At 46.4% G+C, this 22,180-nt stretch overlaps 1 protein-coding gene across 3 annotated transcripts in view; it reads left to right on the plus strand.

The window, feature by feature from the left end:
• Positions 1-22,180, plus strand: part of CATIP (ciliogenesis associated TTC17 interacting protein) — an 85,852-nt gene that overhangs the window by 7,352 nt on the left and 56,320 nt on the right. For all 3 annotated transcript variants that reach the window (XM_033946641.1, XM_033946642.1, XM_033946640.1), the window contains exons 3-5: positions 3,631-3,687; positions 16,990-17,064; positions 19,112-19,300. In XM_033946641.1, coding sequence (XP_033802532.1) covers positions 3,631-3,687; positions 16,990-17,064; positions 19,112-19,300 — 321 coding nt within the window. The remainder of the gene's footprint in view (positions 1-3,630; positions 3,688-16,989; positions 17,065-19,111; positions 19,301-22,180) is intronic.

A 22,180-nucleotide genomic window follows, 5' to 3' on the forward strand; every position in this document is an offset into this window, starting at 1 on the left:
CCGGTAAGCCTCACTTCGGTGCCGGGCAAAATGGTAGAACCGATTATAAAAAAATAAAATTGTGGAACACGTAGACAAACATGATTTAATGAGACAGCGCATGGGTTCAACCGAGGGAGATCTTGCCTCACAAATTTGATTGACTTCTTTGAAGGTGTGAATAAACATGTGGCTAAAGGTGAGCCGGTTGATATAGTGTATCTAGATTTTCAGAAAGCTTTTGATAAAGTTCCTCACGAGAGGCTCTTGAGAAAATTAAAGAGGCAAAGTTCAGTTGTGGATTAGGAATTGGTTATCGGATAGAAAACAGAGGGTACATTCACCAATAGATGCTGGCATTGTGGTTTAGAAGTTGGGACATTAGATCATTTGATATTTTTTGTCCCTGTATAAATGCCTTTTGGAAGTTAATTTGGCCCCAAATTAATTCATTGTTAGAAAATCATGTTGCCCTTTCATATGATACTATATTATTTGGTACTTCAATGACATTTAAAAGCCAAATTTCAGCGAATAATAATAAAATTTTATTAATATTAACAGGGGTTGCCATTCAGCAGATTACAGGGAATTGGAAAGATTATACTAAATTGAATTATACTTTTTGGTGGAATTCAGTGTGTCATATTTATAAAATGGAAAGGGTATTTGTTCTACAACAAGGCAATTATAATAAGTTTAAAAAGATTTGGGGGCCATTGACGATTTATTCTGGTGATCAGACATCTTAAACACCTAAATATTGGACAAGATAAGGGGGGGTGGGATTATGAAGGATAATAATTGATAATTGTTATTTATTAGTATATGGATGGGAGGGGTGGGCTTCTTATATAATTATTTATTTGGAATGTTACAAATAAGAATGTCAAGTGATTAATTAAGATATTTATGAATGATTGTTGTACACTTGTAATTTTTGAAAATGAATAAAGATTAAAAAAAGAAAAAAGAAAAAAAAGAAAACAGAGGGTAGGGTTAAATGGTCATTTTTCTCAATGGAGGAGAGTAAACAGTGGAGTGCCACAGGGGTCTGTACTGGGACTGGTACTATTTATCTTATTTCTAAATTATCTGGAAATTGGAACAACGAGTGAGGTGATTAAATGTGCAGATGACACTAAACTGTTCAAAGTTGTTAAAACGCAGGAGGATTGTGAAAAATTGCAGATGGACCTTAGGAAATTGGAAGACTGGGCGTCCAAGTGGCAGATGAAATTTAATGTGGACAAATGCAAAGCGATGTACATTGGGAAGAATAACCTGAATCACCGTTACCGGATGCTAGGGTCCACCTTGAGGGTTAGCGCCCAAGAAAAGGATCTGGGTATCATTGTAGACAATACGATGAAACCTTCTGCCCAATGTGTGGCAGCAGCCAAAAAAACAAACAGGATGCTGGGAATTATTAAAAAAGGGATGGTTAACAAGACTAAGAATGTTAAAATGCCCCTGTATCACTCCATAGTGCAACCTCATCTGGAGTATTGTGTTCAATTCTGGTCTTCTTATCGCAAGAAAGATATAGTAGCACTAGAAAAAGTTCAAAGAAGAGCGACCAAGATGGTAAAGGGTATGGAACTCCTTTTGTATGATGAAAGACTAAAACGGTTAGAGCTCTTCAGCTTGGAAAAGAGATGGGTGAGGGGAGATAGGATTAAAATTTATAAAATCCTGAGTGGAATAGAACGGGTACTAGTGGATCGATTTTTCACTCCATTGAAAATTACAAAGACATGGGGGACACTCAATGAAATTACAGGGAAATACTTTTAAAGCCAATAGGAGGAAATATTTTTTTTTCACTCAGAGAATAATTAAGGATGTAGTAAGAGCGGATAGCGTAGCTGGTTTTAAGAACGGTTTGGACAAGTTCCTGGAGGAAAAGTCCATACTCTGTTATTGAGAAAGACATGGGGGAAGTCACTGCTTGCTCTGGATCGGTAGCATGGAACGTTGCTACTCTTTGAGATTCTAGAATCTTGTTACTCTCTGGGATTGCGGAATCTTGCTATTCTTTGAGATTCTGTATGGAATGTTGCTACTCTTTGGGATTCTAGAATCTTGTTATTCTCTCGGATTCCAGAATCTTGCTATTCTTTGAGATTCTGCATGGAATGTTGCTATTCTTTGGGGTTGTAGAATCTTGTTACTCTCTGGGATTCCGGAATCTTGCTATTCTTTGAGATTCTGTATGGAATGTTGCTACTCTTTGGGGTTGTAGAATCTTGTTACTCTCTGGGATTCTGGAATCTTGCTATTCTTTGAGATTCTGTATGGAATGTTGCTACTCTTTGGGGTTCTAGAATCTTGTTACTCTCTGGGATTCCGGAATCTTGCTATTCTTTGAGATTCTGTATGGAATGTTGCCACTCTTTGGGGTTCTAGAATCTTGTTATTCTCTGGATTCCGAAATCTTGCTATTCTTTGAGATTCTGCATGGAATGTTGCTACTCTGGGGATTCTAGAATCTTGCTATTCTTTGGGATTCTGTATGAAATGTTGCTACTCTTTGGGATTCTAGAATCTTGTTACTCTCTGGATTCCGAAATCTTGCTATTCTTTGAGATTCTGCATGGAATGTTGCTACTCTGGGGATTCCGGAATCTTGCTATTCTTTGAGATTCTGCATGGAATGTTGCTACTCTTTGGAGTTGTAGAATCTTGTTACTCTGTGGGATTCCGGAATCTTGCTATTCTTTGGGATTCTGTATGGAATGTTGCTACTTACTCTTTGGGATTCTATAATCTTGTTACTCTCTGGATTCTGAAATCTTGCTATTCTTTGAGATTCTATATAGAATGTTGCTACTCTGGGGATTCTAGAATCTTGTTACTCTCTGGGATTCCGGAATCTTGCTATTCTTTGAGATTCTGCATGGAATGTTGCTACTCTTTGGAGTTGTAGAATCTTGTTACTCTGTGGGATTCCGGAATCTTGCTATTCTTTGGGATTCTGTATGGAATGTTGCTACTTACTCTTTGGGATTCTAGAATCTTGTTACTCTCTGGATTTTGAAATCTTGCTATTCTTTGAGATTCTATATAGAATGTTGCTACTCTGGGGATTCTAGAATCTTGTTACTCTCTGGGGATTCTGGAATCTTGCTATTCTTTGAGATTCTGTATGGAATATTGCTACTCCTTGGGTTTTGGCCAGGTACTAGGGACCTGGATTGGTCACTGTGAGAACGGGCTACTGAGCTTGATGGACCTTTGGTCTGACCCAGTAAGGCTATTCTTATGTTCTTAGATGTGTGTGTGTGTATGTTCCAGCTTAACTCTGAAATGCATGGAGAGATTTCAACCAAACTTGGTATACATAAGACTTACTAACTGGGCCAAATACTGTGTGTGGGGGAGGGGGTGACGTGAAAATGATTGAAAATGACACATATTAGTGTCTAACGCATAGTTTTTGGGCTCACTGAGATGAATACTGACACTCCCAATGCCATTTAAGCCCCATAGACAGGGACATTCCTGTGGGGGTGGGGGGGACATTTTGGGATTAATAAATATCCAGGCAATGCCGAGTGATCAGCTAGCTACCTCTAAAACACAAACAGAGCTTTTCAAATAAACACCCTAATGTTCTACTTAATATTCTTTCTTTTAATTGTTGATCAGACGAGAAACCAGAGACAATGGCTGAAGACTCCAAGACAGCAGATGAACAGGTGGCTGGTAAGTGGCACTAAACTTTCTTCAGTATTTGCTATCAATACATGATTTAGTTCCAGCAACATGTGATGCTGCCAAGGGGCATAAAGACCACATGGCCTATCCAGTTGCCTATCCTGTACTGTCTCTTATCCCAGGACAAGCAGGCAGCATATTCTTGACTGATGGGTGACGGCACCGACGGAGCCCCGGTACGGATAATTTTAGAGTGATTGCACTCTAAGAACTTAGAAAGTTCTAGCTAGGCTGCACCGCGCGTGCGCGAGTGCCTTCCTGCCCGACTGAGGCGCGCGGTCCCCAGTTTCTTAGTTTCCGCGGAGCTAAGAAGACGCGTGTTTCCAACGGCTGTTGGACTCTCTTTTTTTCGCCTTCCCACTTGCGTAATTTTTTCTCGTGAATTTATTCACTTTTTATTATTTTCTTAAAAATAAAGTCTAATTTTCTCGACTTTTTTCGGTCGGCCCCAGCGGGGCCTGTTGGCACCATCGAAGCCTCGGGCTTCGATTTTTTTTCCCTTCATGCTCTTCACCGGGCTTTAAGAAGTGTCAGCGGTGTGCACGCCCTATTTCTTTATCCGACCCGCACAAGTGGTGCCTTCAGTGTTTGGGTCCGGACCATAGGGCGGAAACGTGCACCCACTGTAGTTCTCTTCAAAAGAGAACTTTGAAGAACCGCCAAATTCAACAGCGGATTCTGTTCGGTGCCGCTATGGAAGTTCCACCGGCGTCGACTCCAGCGACTTCCTCCAAATCGGCACCGGTGGTTTCGACACCGCAAGAAGTCTCTTCGGTGTCGCACCCTTCAGGTAAGCCGGCTAAGAAGCCATCCCCTTCTGTCCTTGGCCCGCCAGTCGAACAAGCAGTGAGCCAAGTCCTGCAGACTGCGCGCCGGCCCCGCAAACGCTCCGCTCCCATAGAAGTCACTGCCTCTTCATCGGCATCGACTTCGCCTGAGCGTCGAGCGGCACCGCAGGTACCGAGCAAGAAAAAACCGGTACTGGTGCCATCGGGACCGTCTCTGGATGAGCGTATCGCCTCCATCCTTCAGGTCCAGCTTAAGGAGCAATTGCAACACCTGCTCCCGGCTCTGCTAACTCCCAACCTTCCAGTGTCGGTACCCACTGAGCCTGTGGTACCAATAGTCGACCAGCCTATGTTATCGGCACCGCTTAAATCTGTCTCTTCCATTTCTATGCCTGTGTTATCGGCGGAGCCGAAGTCTCTTCGCCGCACGGCTCACTCGGCCTCTGATCCGGTACCGCTCTCTGACACCCGTCCCGTTTTACAGTCACCGGATACGGTGTCGATGCGTTCAGGCAAATCGGTACGCAAAACCAGACATACCGAATCCTCTACTCCTTTGTCTCAGGGCCGTCTCCCATCGGTACGGGACCCTGATTTATGGGATGACTCCGATGATCCCCTCGGTACCGAGGAGGATTTTTCATCGGATGAGGCTGACCCATCGGTGCAGGATCCTGCTAGTAAGCCAGAGCACTCTTCCTTCACTAAATTTCTGCGAGAGATATCAGACACCCTTTCTCTCCCCTTGGAGTCTGATTCTAAGAAGTCAAAAGCATTCCTAGAGGCTTTGGACTTTGACCAACCTCCCAAAGAATTTTTAAAGTTACCCCTTCATGATATATTAAGGGAAACTTTTTACAAAAATCTGGAAACTCCTCTCACTGTTCCAGGTGCTCCAAGGAAATTGGAATCGCTTTATAAAGTTATTCCTATCCCAGGGTTTGACACACCTCAGCTTCCACATGAATCTCTGCTGGTGGAGTCATCCCTCAAAAAATCTGCAGGCTCTAGTGTGTATGCCTCTGTCCCTCCTGGCAGAGAAGGCAAGGCCATGGATAAATTTGGTAAACGACTCTACCAAAATGCTATGTTGGCCAACCGTTCAGGTAACTATGCGTTTCACTTTTCCTTTTACCTGAAACATCTTATCCAGCAGATGGCCACTTTTGAGAAATATATTCCTGAGCGCAAGCTTTCTGCTTTCCAACAATGCACTGCAAGTCTCTTGCAACTCAGGAAGTTTATGGTCCATTCCATCTATGACACTTTTGAACTGACCTCCCGAGCTACTGCTATGGCTATAGCCATGAGACGATTGGCCTGGCTTCGCGTCTCAGACCTTGATGTGAACCACCAGGACCGCCTAGCCAATGCTCCCTGCCTGGGTGATGAGCTGTTTGGAGAATCTCTGGATTCCACCACTCAGAAGCTTTCTGCTCATGAGACGAGGTGGGATACTTTATTGAAAAACAAAAAGAAACCCCCTCCTCCTCGTCCTTTCAGGCAGCAGACGTCCTATCAGAGGCGTTTTTCTGCTCGGCCGATTCAGCCTCATCCTCCTCAGCCTCGGAGGCAAAGGCAGCAACAACAACAACAGGCTCGCCAACAACAGCCACCTGCCATGAAGCCTGTTGCTCAGCCTAAACCGACTCAGCCCTTTTGACTCGCTTCTCCAGGGCATTGCCAGTCTTCCTCCCTCGTGTCCTCTTCCGCAGCCTATAGGAGGTCGACTAAACATTTTTCTAACTCGATGGGAAGTGATCACCACCGACCAGTGGGTGCTCTCTATCATAGCCCACTGCTACTCCCTCAATTTTCAGACTCCTCCGCCGTTAGGCCTGCCAAAAGAGTCTGCTTCCAACAAGTCTCAGTCCCTCCTTCTAGCTCAAGAGGTTCAATCCCTCCTTCTTCTCAATGCCATCGAAGAAGTTCCTCAAGATCAGAGAGGTCAGGGATTTTACTCCCGGTACTTTCTAGTTCCCAAAAAGACCGGAAACCTCAGACCTATATTAGATCTCAGAGATCTCAACAAATGCTTGGTCAAGGAGAAGTTCAAAATGCTCTCTCTTGCCACCCTCTACCCTCTTCTCTCTCAGGGCGACTGGCTATGTTCCCTCGATCTAAAAGAGGCTTACACACATATTCCTATCCATCTGGCGTCCAGGCAATATTTACACTTTCTCATCAATCAAAACCATTATCAGTACAAGGTGCTACCCTTCGGTCTGGCCTCCTCTCCCAGGGTGTTCACCAAATGTCTGATTGTAGTAGCGGCCTATCTCCGCTCTCACAATTTTCAAGTCTTCCCTTACTTGGACGACTGGCTGATCAAGGCTCACTCTCCTCAGGTGGTTCTGCTGGCCACCAACCAGACCATTCACTTCCTTCGACTCTTGGGTTTCGAAAACAATCTACCCAAGTCGCACCTCATTCCAACCCAGCGACTTCAATTCATTGGAGCCATTCTGGACACTGTTCTGATGCGGGCATTTCTTCCATCCAACCGCCTTCAGACCATCCTTTATCTCTGTCGACAGGTGTTTCAACAGATTACCATTTCTGCGAATCACATGATGGTGCTATTGGGGCACATGGCTTCGACAGTACATGTCACCCCTTTCGCACGTCTCCACCTGCGTACTCCTCAATGGACCTTAGCGAACCAGTGGTCCCAAGCGACGGATCCTTGTTCACAACACATATCTGTGACCTCGTCTCTTCGACAGTCGCTTCTTTGGTGGTTGACATCTTCAACTCTATCCAGAGGTCTACTGTTCCATCTACCTCCTCATCAACTAGTCATCACCACAGATTCCTCCCCCTATGCCTGGGGAGCTCACTTGAACAAGTTCCAAACTCAGGGGTTTTGGACTACCCAGGAAAAGAAACACCACATCAATTTCCTGGAACTCCGAGCGATGTTTTATGCCCTCAAGGCGTTTCAACATCTTCTCTTTCCTCAAGTACTACTCATTTGCACAGACAGTCAAGTTGCAATGTACTACTTCAACAAAAAGGGAGGGACGGGCTCTCGCCTGTTGTGTCAGGAAGCCCAACGGATTTGGTCTTGGGCGACAGCTCGTCACTTATTCCTGAAGGCTGTCTACATTCAAGGGGAACAGAATTCCTTAGTGGACAATCTCAGCAGAATTCTCCAACCTCACGAATGGACTCTCGATCCCACGACTCTCCAGTCCATTTTCGCTCAATGGGGCACTCCTCAAGTGGACCTTTTTGCAGCTCCTCACAATTATCAGCTGCCCCTGTTTTGCTCCAGACTCTACTCTCCTCACCGTCTGGCGCCCGATGCATTTCTCCTGGATTGGACCAATCTCTTCCTATATGCATTTCCCCCTCTACCGCTCATGCTGCGGACATTGTTCAAGCTCAAGAGGGAACGAGCCACCATGATTCTCATCACTCCACGGTGGCCCAGGCAACATTGGTTCTCCCTTCTACTTCAACTCAGTTACAGGGAACCCATACCTCTTCCACTGTTTCCTTCTCTGCTTACTCAGCATCAACAGTCCCTTCTGCATCCCAACTTACAGTCTCTGCACCTGACAGCTTGGTTTCTCTCGGGCTGACTTCGGCTCATTCACTCCTTTCTCAGCCTGTCCGTTCTATCATTGATGCTTCCAGGAAACCGGCCACTCTTCAGTGTTATCAACAGAAGTGGTCTCGGTTTTCTTCCTGGTGCCTCTTACATCACCATAATCCCATGTCTCTGGCAGTGGGACTGGTGTTGGACTATCTTCTTTCCTTGTCTGACTCTGGCCTCAAATCCACTTCTATCAGAGTTCATCTTAGTGCCATTGCTGCCTTTCATGAGCCAGTTCATAGAAAACCCCTCTCGGCTCATCCTTTGGTTTCTAGATTCATGAGGGGCCTTTTCAATGTAAAACCACCTCTCAAGCCCCTTCCTGTGGTTTGGGATCTCAATGTGGTTCTTTCCGCTTTAATGAAGCCTCCTTTTGAACCTTTGGCCACAGCACATTTCAAATTTCTCACTTGGAAAGTGGTCTTCCTGATAGCTCTCACTTCTGCCAGGAGGGTCAGTGAATTGCATGCACTAGTGGCCGATCCACCTTTCACTTTTTTTCACCATGATAAGGTGGTTCTTCGTACGCATCCAAAGTTTCTCCCTAAGGTTGTGTCTGACTTTCATCTTAATCAGTCCATTGTCCTACCTGTATTTTTTCCAAAGCCTCATTCTCATCCAGGTGAACAGGCTTTGCATACCTTGGACTGTAAACGTGCTTTGGCTTACTATCTTGAACGCACGAAACCTCACAGATCATCTCCTCAACTGTTTTTGTCTTTTGATCCTAACAAGTTGGGTCATCCTGTATCTAAACGCACCCTCTCCAATTGGCTTGCTGCTTGCGTTTCATTCTGTTATGCTCAGTCGGGCCTGACACTGGAAGGTTCTGTCACGGGCCACAAAGTTAGAGCTATGGCAGCATCTGTAGCTTTCCTCCGTTCCACTCCTATTGAGGAAATCTGCAAGGCTGCTACTTGGTCCTCAGTTCATACTTTCACATCTCATTATTGTCTGGATGCATTCTCCAGACGGGATGGACACTTCGGCCAATCTGTTTTACAAAATTTGTTTTCTTAATGGCCAACCTTCCCACCATCCCTCTTTTTGTTAGCTTGGAGGTCACCCATCAGTCAAGAATATGCTGCCTGCTTGTCCTGGGATAAAGCACAGTTACTTACCGTAACAGGTGTTATCCAGGGACAGCAGGCAGATATTCTTGCGTCCCACCCACCTCCCCGGGTTGGCTTCTTAGCTGGCTTATCTTAACTGGGGACCGCGCGCCTCAGTCGGGCGGGAAGGTACTCGCGCACGCGCGGTGCAGCCTAGCTAGAACTTTCTAAGTTCTTAGAGTTCAATCACTCTAAAATTGTCCGTACCGGGGCTCCGTCGGTGCCGTCACCCATCAGTCAAGAATATCTGCCTGCTGTCCCTGGATAACACCTGTTACGGTAAGTAACTGTGCTTTCTCCTTTAGGGCTCCTACGTACTTCTCCCAAGCTTCTTGAATTCAGATAATCTTTGTCTCCACCACCTCTACTGACATCCACTACTCTTGCTGAAAAGAAGTATTTCCTTACATTACTCCAGAGTATGTCCCCTCATTCCAGTTGAAAGAGACCTAAGAACATTCCGGGACAGACCGAAGGTCCATCAAGCCCAGTATCCTGTTTCCAACAGTGGCCAGCCCAGGTCACAGTTACCTGGCAAGATCCTAAGGAATAAAATAAATTTTATACTGCTTAACTTAGGAAAAAGTAGTAGATTTCCCCAAGCCATCTCAATAATGGCCTATAGACTTCTCTTTTAGGAAATGATCCAAATATTTTTTTAAACCCTGCTAAGCTAACTGATTTGCAGCCTTTGCAATTCCAGTAGGGATACCCCTCATAGCTCTGCCAATGCATATCACTCCCACCTTTCAGCTTCCCTTTCTTCTATTCTACTTTTGAGACTCTCAAACATACTCATCTTTATCCCAGGACAAGCAGGCAGCATATTCTTAACGCATGGGTGACGTCACCGACGGAGCCCCGGTACGGACCTTTTTAACTAGAAAGTTCTAGTTGGCCGCAGCGTGCATGCGCGAGTGCCTTCCCGCCCGACGGAGGAGAGCGTGGTCCCCAGTTTCTTCATTTCCGCGGAGCGAAGAAGACGCATGTGTTTTCAACGGCCATTGAAAAACTAATTTTTGTCTTCCCGCTCGCGTATTTTTTCACTTTTTTTCCTTTTTTCTTATCGGATTCCCTTTAATTTTGTTTTAAAAACAAAACAAAACAAAAACTCGTCGAGTTTTCCTTATTTTTTCAGGCTGGCCTCGGCGGGGCCTGTTGCCACCATACAGGCCTCCGGGTTCGATTTTGCGGAGGCCGTGTTTCCATTCATGCCCCCTCAACCGGGTTTTAAGAAGTGCCAGCGGTGTGCACGCCCGATCTCCCTCACCGACCCACACAATTGGTGCCTCCAGTGCTTGGGTCCAGAGCATCGGGCTGACACCTGCACCCGCTGTGCTACGCTTAAAAAGCGTACTTTGAAAAATCGGCAGATCCAGCAAAATATTTTGTTTGGTACTGGATCTACCATGGAACCGGCTGCGACGTCGACGGCACCACAAAAGTCGGCACCGATGACATCAACACCACCGGACCCTTCCTCGGGGTTGTTGGGCCCAAGTAAGCCGGCTAAGAAGCCTCCCACTTCCCTTGAGCGCCCTCCTGCCACGGTTGCGACACCGGCCCTCCCGGCGCCGCACCGGCCCCGCAAACGCTCCGCTCCGATCTCGGTGAGTGCCTCATCATCGGCCTCCTCATCGCTGGAGCGTAGAGCGGCACCTATGGTACCGAAGAAGAAAAAAGCGGTACCGGTGCCTCCCCTGGACGACCGCATCGCGGCCATACTCCAAACACAGTTACAGGAGCAGCTGCAACAACAGCTCCAACAACTGTTGCCGGCGTTGCTGGCACCGCACTTTCCAGTACAGGACCGGTCCGAGCCTCACACTGTCCCATCGGTGTCGACCCCCTCGGTACCGATTAATACTTCCATGCCGGTGCTCTTGGCAGAAACACCTACAGTACGTACCCGTGATGCTGCCGACCCTGTCCGGTCCCAGGAACGACATCGGTCTTCCTCACCCGGTACCGCCTTGGTGCGCTCAGGCAAATCTCTTTCAAAGACCCGCCATGCCGAGCCCTCCACACCGATGTCCAAACGTACGCACCCCGATGTTAGGGACCCAGATTTGTGGGAAGACTTCCCTCACGGTACCGAGGAGGACGCTTCATCAACCGATGAAGAACCCTCCATGACCGACACCGTCTCCAAACCAGAGCAATCCTCTTTCTCCAAATTCCTTAGGGAGATGTCAGCAACTCTTTCCATTCCCTTGGAGTCCGACTCTAAAAAGTCTCAGGCTTTCCTCGATGCCCTAGACTTTGAGCAACCTCCCAAAGAATTTCTGAAGTTGCCCGTCCACGACATCTTACGGGAAACTTTCTATAAAAACTGGGAAGCTCCCCTCATGGTTCCTGGAGCCCCTCGTAAATTGGATAGCTTGTACATGGTTATTCCAATCCCAGGGTTTGATAAACCTCAATTGCCTCACGAGTCCCTCCTGGTGGAATCTACTTTGAAAAAATCTCAGGGTTCCAGTGTATATGCCTCCACCGCTCCTGGCAGAGAGGGAAAAACCATGGATAAATTTGGTAAGCGCCTTTTCCAAAATGCCATGTTAGCCAATAGAGCCAACAACTACACCTTCCACTTCTCCTTCTACATGAAGCATCTGGTGCAACAGCTCTCCTCCTTACAGAAATACCTTCCTGAACGTAAGGTCCCTCTTTTCCAGCAACATATTTCCAGCCTCCTCCAACTCAGGAAATTCATGGTTCGCTCCATCTACGACTCATTTGAGCTGACCTCTCGCGCATCTGCCATGGCGGTGGCCATGCGACGTTTGGCATGGCTGAGAGTCTCTGACCTGGACATTAACCACCAGGACCGCCTGGCTAACGCACCTTGTCTGGGTGATGAACTCTTCGGAGAGTCCCTGGACTCAACAACCCAGAAACTCTCAGCACATGAGACCAGGTGGGACACTCTGATTAAACCTAAAAAGAAGACTCCACCTGCTCGCACCTACAGACAGCAGTCTTCATACCAGCGCAGGTTCTCGGCCAGACCTCTCAACCCGCCTCAACAGCAGCCTCGCTGACCTCGTCAACAGCATCAATCTCAGGCTCACTCACAGTCTCACCAACCTGCCAAGCCTCTCCCTCCGTCAAAACCATCTCAGCCCTTTTGACTTTTTCCTCCAGGGCATAGCCAGTCTCCCATCATCATTGCCTCTTCCTCAGCCTATCGGAGGTCGCCTCCAAATCTTCCTCAGCCGTTGGGAGGTCATCACATCAGACCAATGGGTCCTCAACATCATTCGCCACGGCTACTCTCTCAACTTCCAGACTCTTCCACCAGACAATCCTCCCATAGAGTCTGCTTCTCACTCCTCCCAAACCCCCCTCCTCCTGAGGGAGGTCCAATCCCTCCTTCTTCTCAATGCCATCGAAGAGATGCCTCCGGACCAAAGGGGTCAGGGATTCTACTCCCGCTACTTCCTGGTTCCCAAGAAGACAGGAGACCTTCGTCCCATTCTCGATCTCAAGGACCTCAACAAGTGTCTGGTCAAGGAGAAGTTCAGAATGCTCTCCCTTGCCACGCTTTACCCTCTTCTCTCTCAACACGACTGGCTATGTTCCCTGGATCTCAAAGAGGCCTACACTCACATCCCAATCAATCCGACTTCACGTCGCTACCTACGGTTTCAGATACAGCACCGTCACTATCAGTACAAAGTGCTACCTTTTGGCCTCGCTTCATCGCCCAGGGTGTTCACCAAGTGCCTTATTGTGGTGGCGGCCTTCCTCAGGTCTCACAACCTCCAGGTGTTCCCCTACTTGGACGATTGGTTGGTGAAAGCACCTACGTCTCCACTTGTGCTACAAGCCACTCATCACACCATCTCTTTCCTCCATCTCCTGGGTTCGAGATCAACTACCCCAAGTCGCATCTGCTTCCCACACAGCGACTTCAGTTCATTGGAGCAGTTCTCGACACCACACTAATGAGGGCGTTTCTACCCTCCGACCGTCAACGGACCCTGCTCCACCTCTGTCGTCAGGTGCTCCTTCATCACTCCATTCCTGCCCGACAGATGATGGTCCTCCTGGGCCACATGGCCTCGACGGTCCATGTGCTTCCTCTGGCGCGACTCCACCTCAGGACACCTCAATGGACTCTTGCCAACCAATGGTCACAGACCACAGATCTTCTTTCTCATCCCATCTCTGTGACATCGTCTCTTCAGCAATCTCTTCAATGGTGGTTGAACTCCTCAAATCTTTCCAGGGGTCTACTCTTTCATCTACCCCCTCACTCCATGATCATAACCACGGATGCCTCTCCCTATGCGTGGGGAGCTCACCTGGGAGATCTATGCACCCAGGGACTCTGGACCCCTCAGGAGCGTCAACATCACATCAATTTCCTGGAACTCAGAGCCATGTTCTATGCTCTCAAGGCCTTCCAGCACCTTCTCTACCCTCAGGTCCTTCTCCTGTGCACAGACAATCAAGTCGCCATGTACTACATAAACAAGCAAGGCGGCACCGGATCTCGCCTCCTTTGTCAGGAGGCTCTCAGCATCTGGACCTGGGCCACGGCCCGCAATCTCTTCCTCAAGGCTGTCTATATCCAGGGCGAACAGAACTCCCTGGCTGACAATCTCAGCCGCATCCTTCAACCTCACGAGTGGACTCTGGACCCTTCAACACTTTACTCCATCTTTGCTCGCTGGGGCACTCCGCAGGTGGACCTCTTTGCAGCACCTCACAACCATCAGCTACCCCAGTTCTGTTCCAGACTCTTCTCTCCTCATCGTCTGACCCCAGATGCATTCCTGCTCGACTGGACGGATCGGTTCCTCTATGCCTTTCCTCCACTACCTCTGTTGTTGCGGACGTTATCCAAACTCCGCAGGGACAGGGCCACCATGATTCTCATCGCTCCTCGGTGGCCTCGCCAACACTGGTTCTCCCTCCTGCTTCAGCTCAGCTCCAGGGAGCCCATTCCTCTTCCTGTGTTTCCTACTCTACTTACGCAGCAACGTCAGTCTCTACTGCATCCCAATCTGTCTTCGCTCCACCTGACAGCTTGGTTTCTCTCGGGCTGACCTCTCCAGAGAATCTGTCTCAGCCTGTCTGTCGCATTTTGGATGCCTCCAGGAAACCGGCCACCCTCCAATGTTACCATCAGAAGTGGACCAGGTTCTCCTCTTGGTGTCTACTGCATCATCACGATCCCACCTCATTAGCGGTGGAAACTGTACTGGACTATTTGCTCTCTCTGTCCGACGCTGGCCTCAAGTCTACCTCAATCAGAGTCCACCTCAGTGCCATCACTGCGTTTCATGAGCCTATCCTCGGAAAACCTCTCACGGCTCATCCACTGGTTTCCCGGTTCATGAGAGGCCTCTTCAATGTCAAACCACCTCTGAAGCCTCCTCCTGTCGTCTGGGACCTGAATGTGGTTTTATCAGCCCTCATGCAACCCCCTTTTGAGCCTCTTGCCACAACTTCGCTCAAACTTCTAACATGGAAGGTGCTTTTCCTCATTGCCATCACCTCTGCCAGGAGGGTTAGTGAGATGCATGCACTGGTCGCCGATCCACCGTTCACTGTTTTTCACCATGACAAGGTGGTTCTGCGTACCCATCCTAAATTCCTTCCCAAGGTGGTCTCGGCTTTTCACCTCAACCAGTCCATTGTGTTGCCTGTCTTTTTCCCTAAACCCCATTCTCATCCTGGGGAACAGGCGTTGCACACGCTGGATTGTAAGTGTGCCCTTGCATACTACCTTGACCGTACCAGGGCTCACCGCTCGTCCCCTTAGCTCTTTCTGACCTTCGATCCTAACCGTCTAGGTCGTCCTGTCTCTAAACGGACGCTTTCCAACTGGCTTGCTGCCTGTATTGCGTTCTGTTATGCTCGGGCCGGTCTCTCACTGGAAGGTGCTGTCACGGCCCACAGGGTCAGAGCTATGGCTGCTTCTGTGGCTTTCCTCCGTTCCACGCCCATCGAGGAAATCTGCAAGGCTGCCACTTGGTCCTCAGTTCACACGTTCACTACTCACTACTGTCTGGATGCCTTCTCCAGACTGAATGGACACTTCGGCCAATCTGTGTTACAAAATTTATTTTCCTAATGGCCAACCATCCCTCCTCCCTCTCTGTTAGCTTGGAGGTCACCCATGTGTTAAGAATATGCTGCCTGCTTGTCCTGGGATAAAGCACAGTTACTTACCGTAACAGGTGTTATCCAGGGACAGCAGGCAGATATTCTTACGTCCCACCCTCCTCCCTGGGTTGGCTTCTTAGCTGGCTTATCTTAACTGGGGACCACACTCTCCTCCGTCGGGCAGGAAGGCACTCGCGCAGGCGTGGTGCGGCCAACTAGAACTTTCTAGTTAAAAAGGTCCGTACCGGGGCTCCGTCGGTGACGTCACCCATGCGTTAAGAATATCTGCCTGCTGTCCCTGGATAACACCTGTTACGGTAAGTAACTGTGCTTTACCAACACACCTCACCCCTGCTTGCCAGCCTTTCTTCTATTTCAACAGAGCAATCACGGAATAAAATAGACATCAAGGCAAGGGTCACTTTTGATGCCTCCCTTCTGGCCACATGTTCTTACAGACTCATAGACCGAGTCAATAGGACATTATGATGACCCTCCTTCAAGGTCTGGTGCTCAAGGGGTCATCCACCCTTTGTAGTAGCCCTGGGCTGTAAGTCTGATTCCACACACATCTCTACAATGGTGCACCAGCCCTGCAATTCCGGTACTGAAATTTACACACAATGGGCTCCCCCAGTGTACCTCAGTCTTATCTGCAACCCCCCCCCCCCCATGAATCATCAGTGTATTTCATCCCTCTCTTTCAGCACTGCCATCCTAGTTCAAAGATCTTTATATAGATCCTCACCAATGCACTTCACACCTCTGTTATTCCACTGTTGAGCAACTGTTACTGCTGTCCTCATATAAATGCCTTCCCCTCTCCCACCCCCACCAAACAGCTGTACTAGTGCACCCCACTCCTGCCCTGTGACATCCCTCTTATTCCTCCATTGAGTCTTTACTGCTGACCTCTTACAGGGCAGTTGGTTTTGTTTTTTTTAAAGGAGACCCGAATGCAGATCTTGGGTGCTTAGTACTTCTGGATCTGAAAATGAATTTGATGATATTTTGACAGGAGTTGCCATTCAACAAATAACGTATAACTGGAAAGATTGTACAAGGTTGAATTATTGTTTCTGGTGGAATTCAGTATGTCATGTGTTTAAAATGGAAAGAGCATTGGCAGTTCAAAAAGGTTACTATAAGAAATTTAAGGATGTGTGGGGGCCATTTTTAAATTATTCTAATGAATGAATAATTTACACTTTTCCCAATTTTAATTCTTACATGTGGATCAGGGGGTGTGTTGGATTTCTATTAATAATATATATGAATGATAAGATATATTCATGTGGTATATTTTTTTGTTGTATATGGAAGCGGGAGGGGTTGGGGGTTATATCTTTTTGTTGTATGATATGGTAGATTTTCAAGTGATATTGTATTCTAATTGTTTGATATTTACTGTACACTTGTGAATTAACCAATGATGTTACCTTGTGAAAATTCAAGGTGGGCTACAGTCTTTAATGTGCAAAGTCTCTGTAAATAATGTGCAGGAATTTAAAATGAGGTTCATTCCCTTCCCCATGCTCATGGTCTTCCAACTCTTTCTGCTCTTGGATTTTCCCTTTTGCAGGTCATATACTTTATCTGCAGAGAATTGAAAATTGTTCTCTCAGACTTCTTAACACTGCTTTTTTTTTTTTTTTTTTTTCTTTTGCCCAAGGACTGGAGATGACACTGACTGTGCCTGAGCCACCGAAAGCTAATGAAAAGGCCATCGAGTTTCTCAGCAGCATTGGTTAGTGCATCAGACTGAATTTTCTGGGTCTGGCTCCCTCCCTGGCAACTTTCAAATCCCTTGCTGAAGGGGTGAGAATGGAGAGAAAAAGCACTAAGTTAGTGAGTGAAGGGGGAGAGCAAGAGAAGATGCTGGATGGGTGGAAAGAGAGAGAAAGAAAGAAAATGCCAGAGTCTGAGAATGGAAATTGGAATGATGTTCATACACTGAGAAGTGACTGAACAGAAGAAGGGAGAGAATGTTAAGCAGATGGGAGAGAGATTAGGGGATAGACAGAGGTGCTATGAGCAGACTGGCTTCCTGTGCATTTATGCCATGCAGGTATTTGAATATCTCTATCATATCTTCCCTCTCCGGTCTTTCTTCCAAAGTACACATATTGAGATCTTCAAGTCTGTCCCCATATGATAAAGAGCATTGATCTTTTTAATAGTCACCCTCTAGACTTACTCCATCCTTTTTATATCTTTTAGAAGGTGAGGCCTCCAGAATTGTACACAATATTCTAAATGAGGGCATCAATACCTCCTTTTTCCTACTGGCTAAACCTCTCCTTATGCAACCTAGCATCCTTCTAGCTTTCGCCGTCACCTGTTCAACCTGTTTGGCCATCTTAAGATCATCACATACAATCACACCCAAGTCCCGCTCTTCCGTCGTGCACATAAGCTCTTCACCCCCTAAACTGTACTGTTCCCTCAGGTTTTTGCAGCCCAAATGCATGACCTTGCATTTCTTAGCATTAAATTTTAGCTGCCAAATTTCAGACCATTTTTTGAGCTTCGCCAGATCTTTCTTCATGTTATTCATACCATCTGGCGTGTCTGCTCTATTGCAGATTTTGGTATCATACGCAAAGAGGTAAATCTTGCCTGACAACCCTTCAGCAATATCGTTTATAAAAATGTTTAAAAGAACAGGCCCAAGAACAGAACCTTGAGGCATACCACTGGTAACAGAGGATCTAGAATCAGTAAATAGTGAAGAACTGAGGCCAGTACTGGCCATTTGGTGGCGGATGGGCTGGGGAAGGCGTCAAAGGCTGGAGTGAGCTTTGACGGAGACTTCAGTAGTTGGAAACTAAGAACAGTACCGGGCAGAGCTTTGGATTCTTGCCCAGAAATAGCTAAGAAAAAAAAAAAAAAATTTTTTTTTAGATTGCTTCAGGTTGGGCAGACTGGATGGACCATTTGGCTCGTTATAATCTGCCATCATCTATTGCACAGGTGTCGAAGTCGGTCCTCGAGGGCCGCAATCCAGTCGGGTTTTCAGAATTTCCCCAATGAATATGCATTGAAAGCAGTGCATGCACATAGATCTCATGCATATTCATTGGGGAAATCTTGAAAACCCGACTGGATTGCGGCCCTCGAGGATCGACTTTGACACCCCTGATCTACTGTGTTACTATGTTCCTCAGAGCGATCTCCAGTGATCACTACCCTCTGTTGCCTTCCACTCAACCAGTTCCTGACCCAGGTGGCCATCTTTTTATCCTGGGTGAGAGGCAGCCAGTATGTAACCTCTTTTTTTTTTTCCTGCCTACCATTCCTCCTCTGTAGTATCACCTTGCTGAGTTTGATATAGACTTATACAACAGGGTCACCATGTGATAGTACTCGGCAAGACTTGTTGTTAAGCTCTATTCCAGTGTTCATTTCATTTTTGATTGTAAGTTACAATTCTAGATATACAAATTAAAAGAATACAGAATTAAGTGGATCCATTAACAAACATCTATCATGTTTAGAAATCTGTCATTCATATAATCTTCTGGACATCTCCACTATCTCTCACTCCTTCCCTTACCCTCACCCTCTCCCTCTCCTGGAGGCCAGTCAGGTCTTCAGGATTACTGCAATGACTATGCATGAAGTGCATTTCCATATACAGTATTGGGAAATCCATCGTCTGCAAATATATCTGCTGCAAATTCACAGCAGCAATCTTGAAAACGTGACTGGCTAGGTGAGCCTCAGGAAAGAGGTAAGAAGACCCTGCCCTAATCAATAGCTCTACACTTGTGACAGGAGATTTTCTCTTTCAGGAGAGGATGAGCTGCTCTTGACCGCATTTTCTGAGACTCTGGGCTGTTTCTCAGACACAAAGGCGCAGATCGGAGAGTTTACAATCCTGGTGCAGCCAGCTATTTACAGAGGGTTTGAAGACTGCTACCTGGTACATGTCACTAGCCACAGCACCATAGATGACATTCCCTGCAACAGCTCCATCTATGGTGGGTAGTTGGCTTGGGTTCTTTAATCAGGAATGACTGAGTTTACGGAACTGTCACAGCCCATCAAAATGCGCACTTGCTCTAACTCTGCCTCCTTAATTGCCAGCTCCGTGAGAATGGCTGCAGTTGGGTAACCACTTCTGACCTGCAGCTTACATGTAAAAGGTGAAAGATTTATTTGATCTGAAGAGAAACCAGAGATTATTACATGTAATTTACAGGTGTTCAGATAGTAGACTTAATTTAACCAGCCATCTTCCTGAGCACATTAAACTTAAGCTAGTTTGCATTAGAGGCTAAGGGAGCTGCTTTTTTGGGGTGGGAGTCGCTGTCTGATGACACAGCCATGGAGGAAGTATTGCTGCTACATTAATAATGGCAGTGACGGCCACATATATTTAGTTATTAATGGTAGCCTCTTGCTCTGCTATTAGAGATGGCCACCCACTTGCCTGCCCCTTCCAACAGCCCTACTTATTTAAAAATAATGGTTAACCACAGTCAGTGCAAGTTACGTGTCAGCTCTGGTAGGAAGGTCCTTACCCAGAGGGCTTATGGTCTAAGTTGAAACCTAAGGCAATCCCAAATCACAAGGAGCAGAGGTGGGAGAAGCAGGATTCAAACTCTGGCCTCACTACTTCTCAGCCCGTTAGGCTAGTCCAGTTTTAAAAATTAGGGTCACCAAATAGCTTCATTTTTTTCAGAGGATTCAAAATACACAGTGTGTGGGGGGAAAAAAGGGACCCCCAATGTTTTCCTAAATAACCCCAAAACGTCCTACTACAGCAGAACCTTCTGGCTCCTTAAGATCGGAAGAGAAATCTCTCCTCTTAGTCCCTTCACTGAGACTCATTTATTCAAGGAGAGACACGATCTTTTCTATCACGGCCCCTCAAATCTGGAATTCGCTCCCAATCAATATAAGGGAAGAAAAATGACTTAGTAAGTTTAAAAGTCTCCTGAAAAGCTTTTAACTGAGTTACACAAATTTTATATATTCAGGATGTGTGTTAGAGGACTAGTAATGCTGATAGGTGAAAATTGAGCAGGTATCCTTTTCCCCATCCTATTGTTTATACGGTTTATAAATTGTATTTAACTCTTTATTTATTATTTATTACCTTATGTGGTTGGTTGGTCTAAAGTTGTTTTAACTGTCTGATTTGATTAATGTGTTTTTCTTTTTTTTACCCCAATTTTATCATTATTTGTAAATCGCATTGAATTACAATTTTCCGATCAAATCAAATTTTTATTAAACTTGAAATTTAAGACATTAAATAAAGTGCTCAGAAATGTTTCAGACTTAAGGTTCTGCTGCAGTAGGTCATTTTATTTATATACCACTTTAAGTGTAGGCGGTTTCCAAAAACAATCCTAAATTCCATAAAATAGACAACACCCATTTGGGGATTATTGGGGAAAATGTTGGAGCTCGCAAATCAGTTCAGCTCTTATTTCATGAAACCCCAGAATTCTCTGAGCGTCAAAGGCTTTGGGGCTGATTCTTTAAGAGGTGCCTACAAAACGGGCGTCTGCCGCATGTCGCTGCTTCCAGAATTGTGGCTTGACGTGACCCTATTTTTCCAGCACCTGGGGTCCCATCAGAATAACAGCCAGCGGCACATAGTGATGCCCCTAACCATGGCCACTTCCGGGCTTTGGTGTCACTATACACCACTAGCCACTAGGGACCTAGGAGAGTCCTGGAGGCTTCGTAGCAGCAGGATGGAGGAGTCGTGAGGATAAGATGTCACTAATTCAGCCGCAGGTATACAGTTTAAAGAACACTTTATTGGTAGTAGACTCGAAGACTCGACACTGACAGTGTTTCGGAATCAATACCTTTGTCAAGAGCAGGGGTCCTCAAACTACAGCCCGCAGGCAACATGCGGCCCGCCGAAAACATTTATCCGGCCCACCGGGTGTTTTTGCCGCCGCTGCCTGTCCTGCTTAGCAGCCGATTCGTCCCGGGCCCGCAGTGCGCATGTGTGGAATGTGCGCCGCACTCTCCGACTCCCCTCCTTCTCTCAGTCTCTCGACTCCTCCTCTCAGTCTCGGGTGTGATCGGACGAGTCACGAGCTTGCCTGTGAAGAGCCTGCTGCTGCCTGAGGACCGAGGTAAGAACAAGTTAGGATTTTTTGTTAATTTTTTTTAATTCATTTATTAATTGTTACAACATATAACAAATTCAGGCAATTTAAACAACTGTAAAGGAAATATATCAAAATAAAAAATACTAGCATTTATCAAGTCCACATTATTGAGGGCTGACTATTTCTGCCGCAGCCTCTATCAAAAGAAAAATTAAACATTGATATTCTTCAATATTAATACACTCTAGAGTCAGGCAAAATAATATTTCCTCCGCGGATCACAGGGATCTTATCCTGAGGAGAGAGGACCTCTCCTCCAATCGGCAACTGCCGGTAGTGGCTGCAGGGGTGCCTGACTGGAGAGTGGAAACTCCGGCAGGAAGCAGTCAGCCCTGGTAAGAACAAGTTAGGATTTTTTTTTTTCAAGTTAGGAGGTCTATTTATTTTTTATTTTGCAGTTAGTAGGGCTTTTTTTTTTTTTTTGCAGTTAAGGGGGTCCTTTTTTTCTGAAGTGCATAGGAATTTGTTCATAGTTTTTTTTTAAACTATAGTCCGGCCCTCCAACGGTCTGAGGGACAGTGAACTGGCCCCCCTGTTTAAAAGTTTGAGGACCCCTGGTCAAGAGTTTCGAAGGATGATTTCCCTATCGCAGGAATAGTGCATTAAGCGCAGGTAAATGTTTGAGATGAGCAGAGCCAAAAACTGGTGTCCAAAGCAATGCCTTTTTTTTGTAATTACTTTTTAATTGCTTTTAAATGACACGGTCATTACCATGTTGATAAA

Source organism: Geotrypetes seraphini, chromosome 5, assembly GCF_902459505.1.
Source record: "Geotrypetes seraphini chromosome 5, aGeoSer1.1, whole genome shotgun sequence".
Lineage (NCBI taxonomy): Eukaryota > Metazoa > Chordata > Amphibia > Gymnophiona > Dermophiidae > Geotrypetes > Geotrypetes seraphini.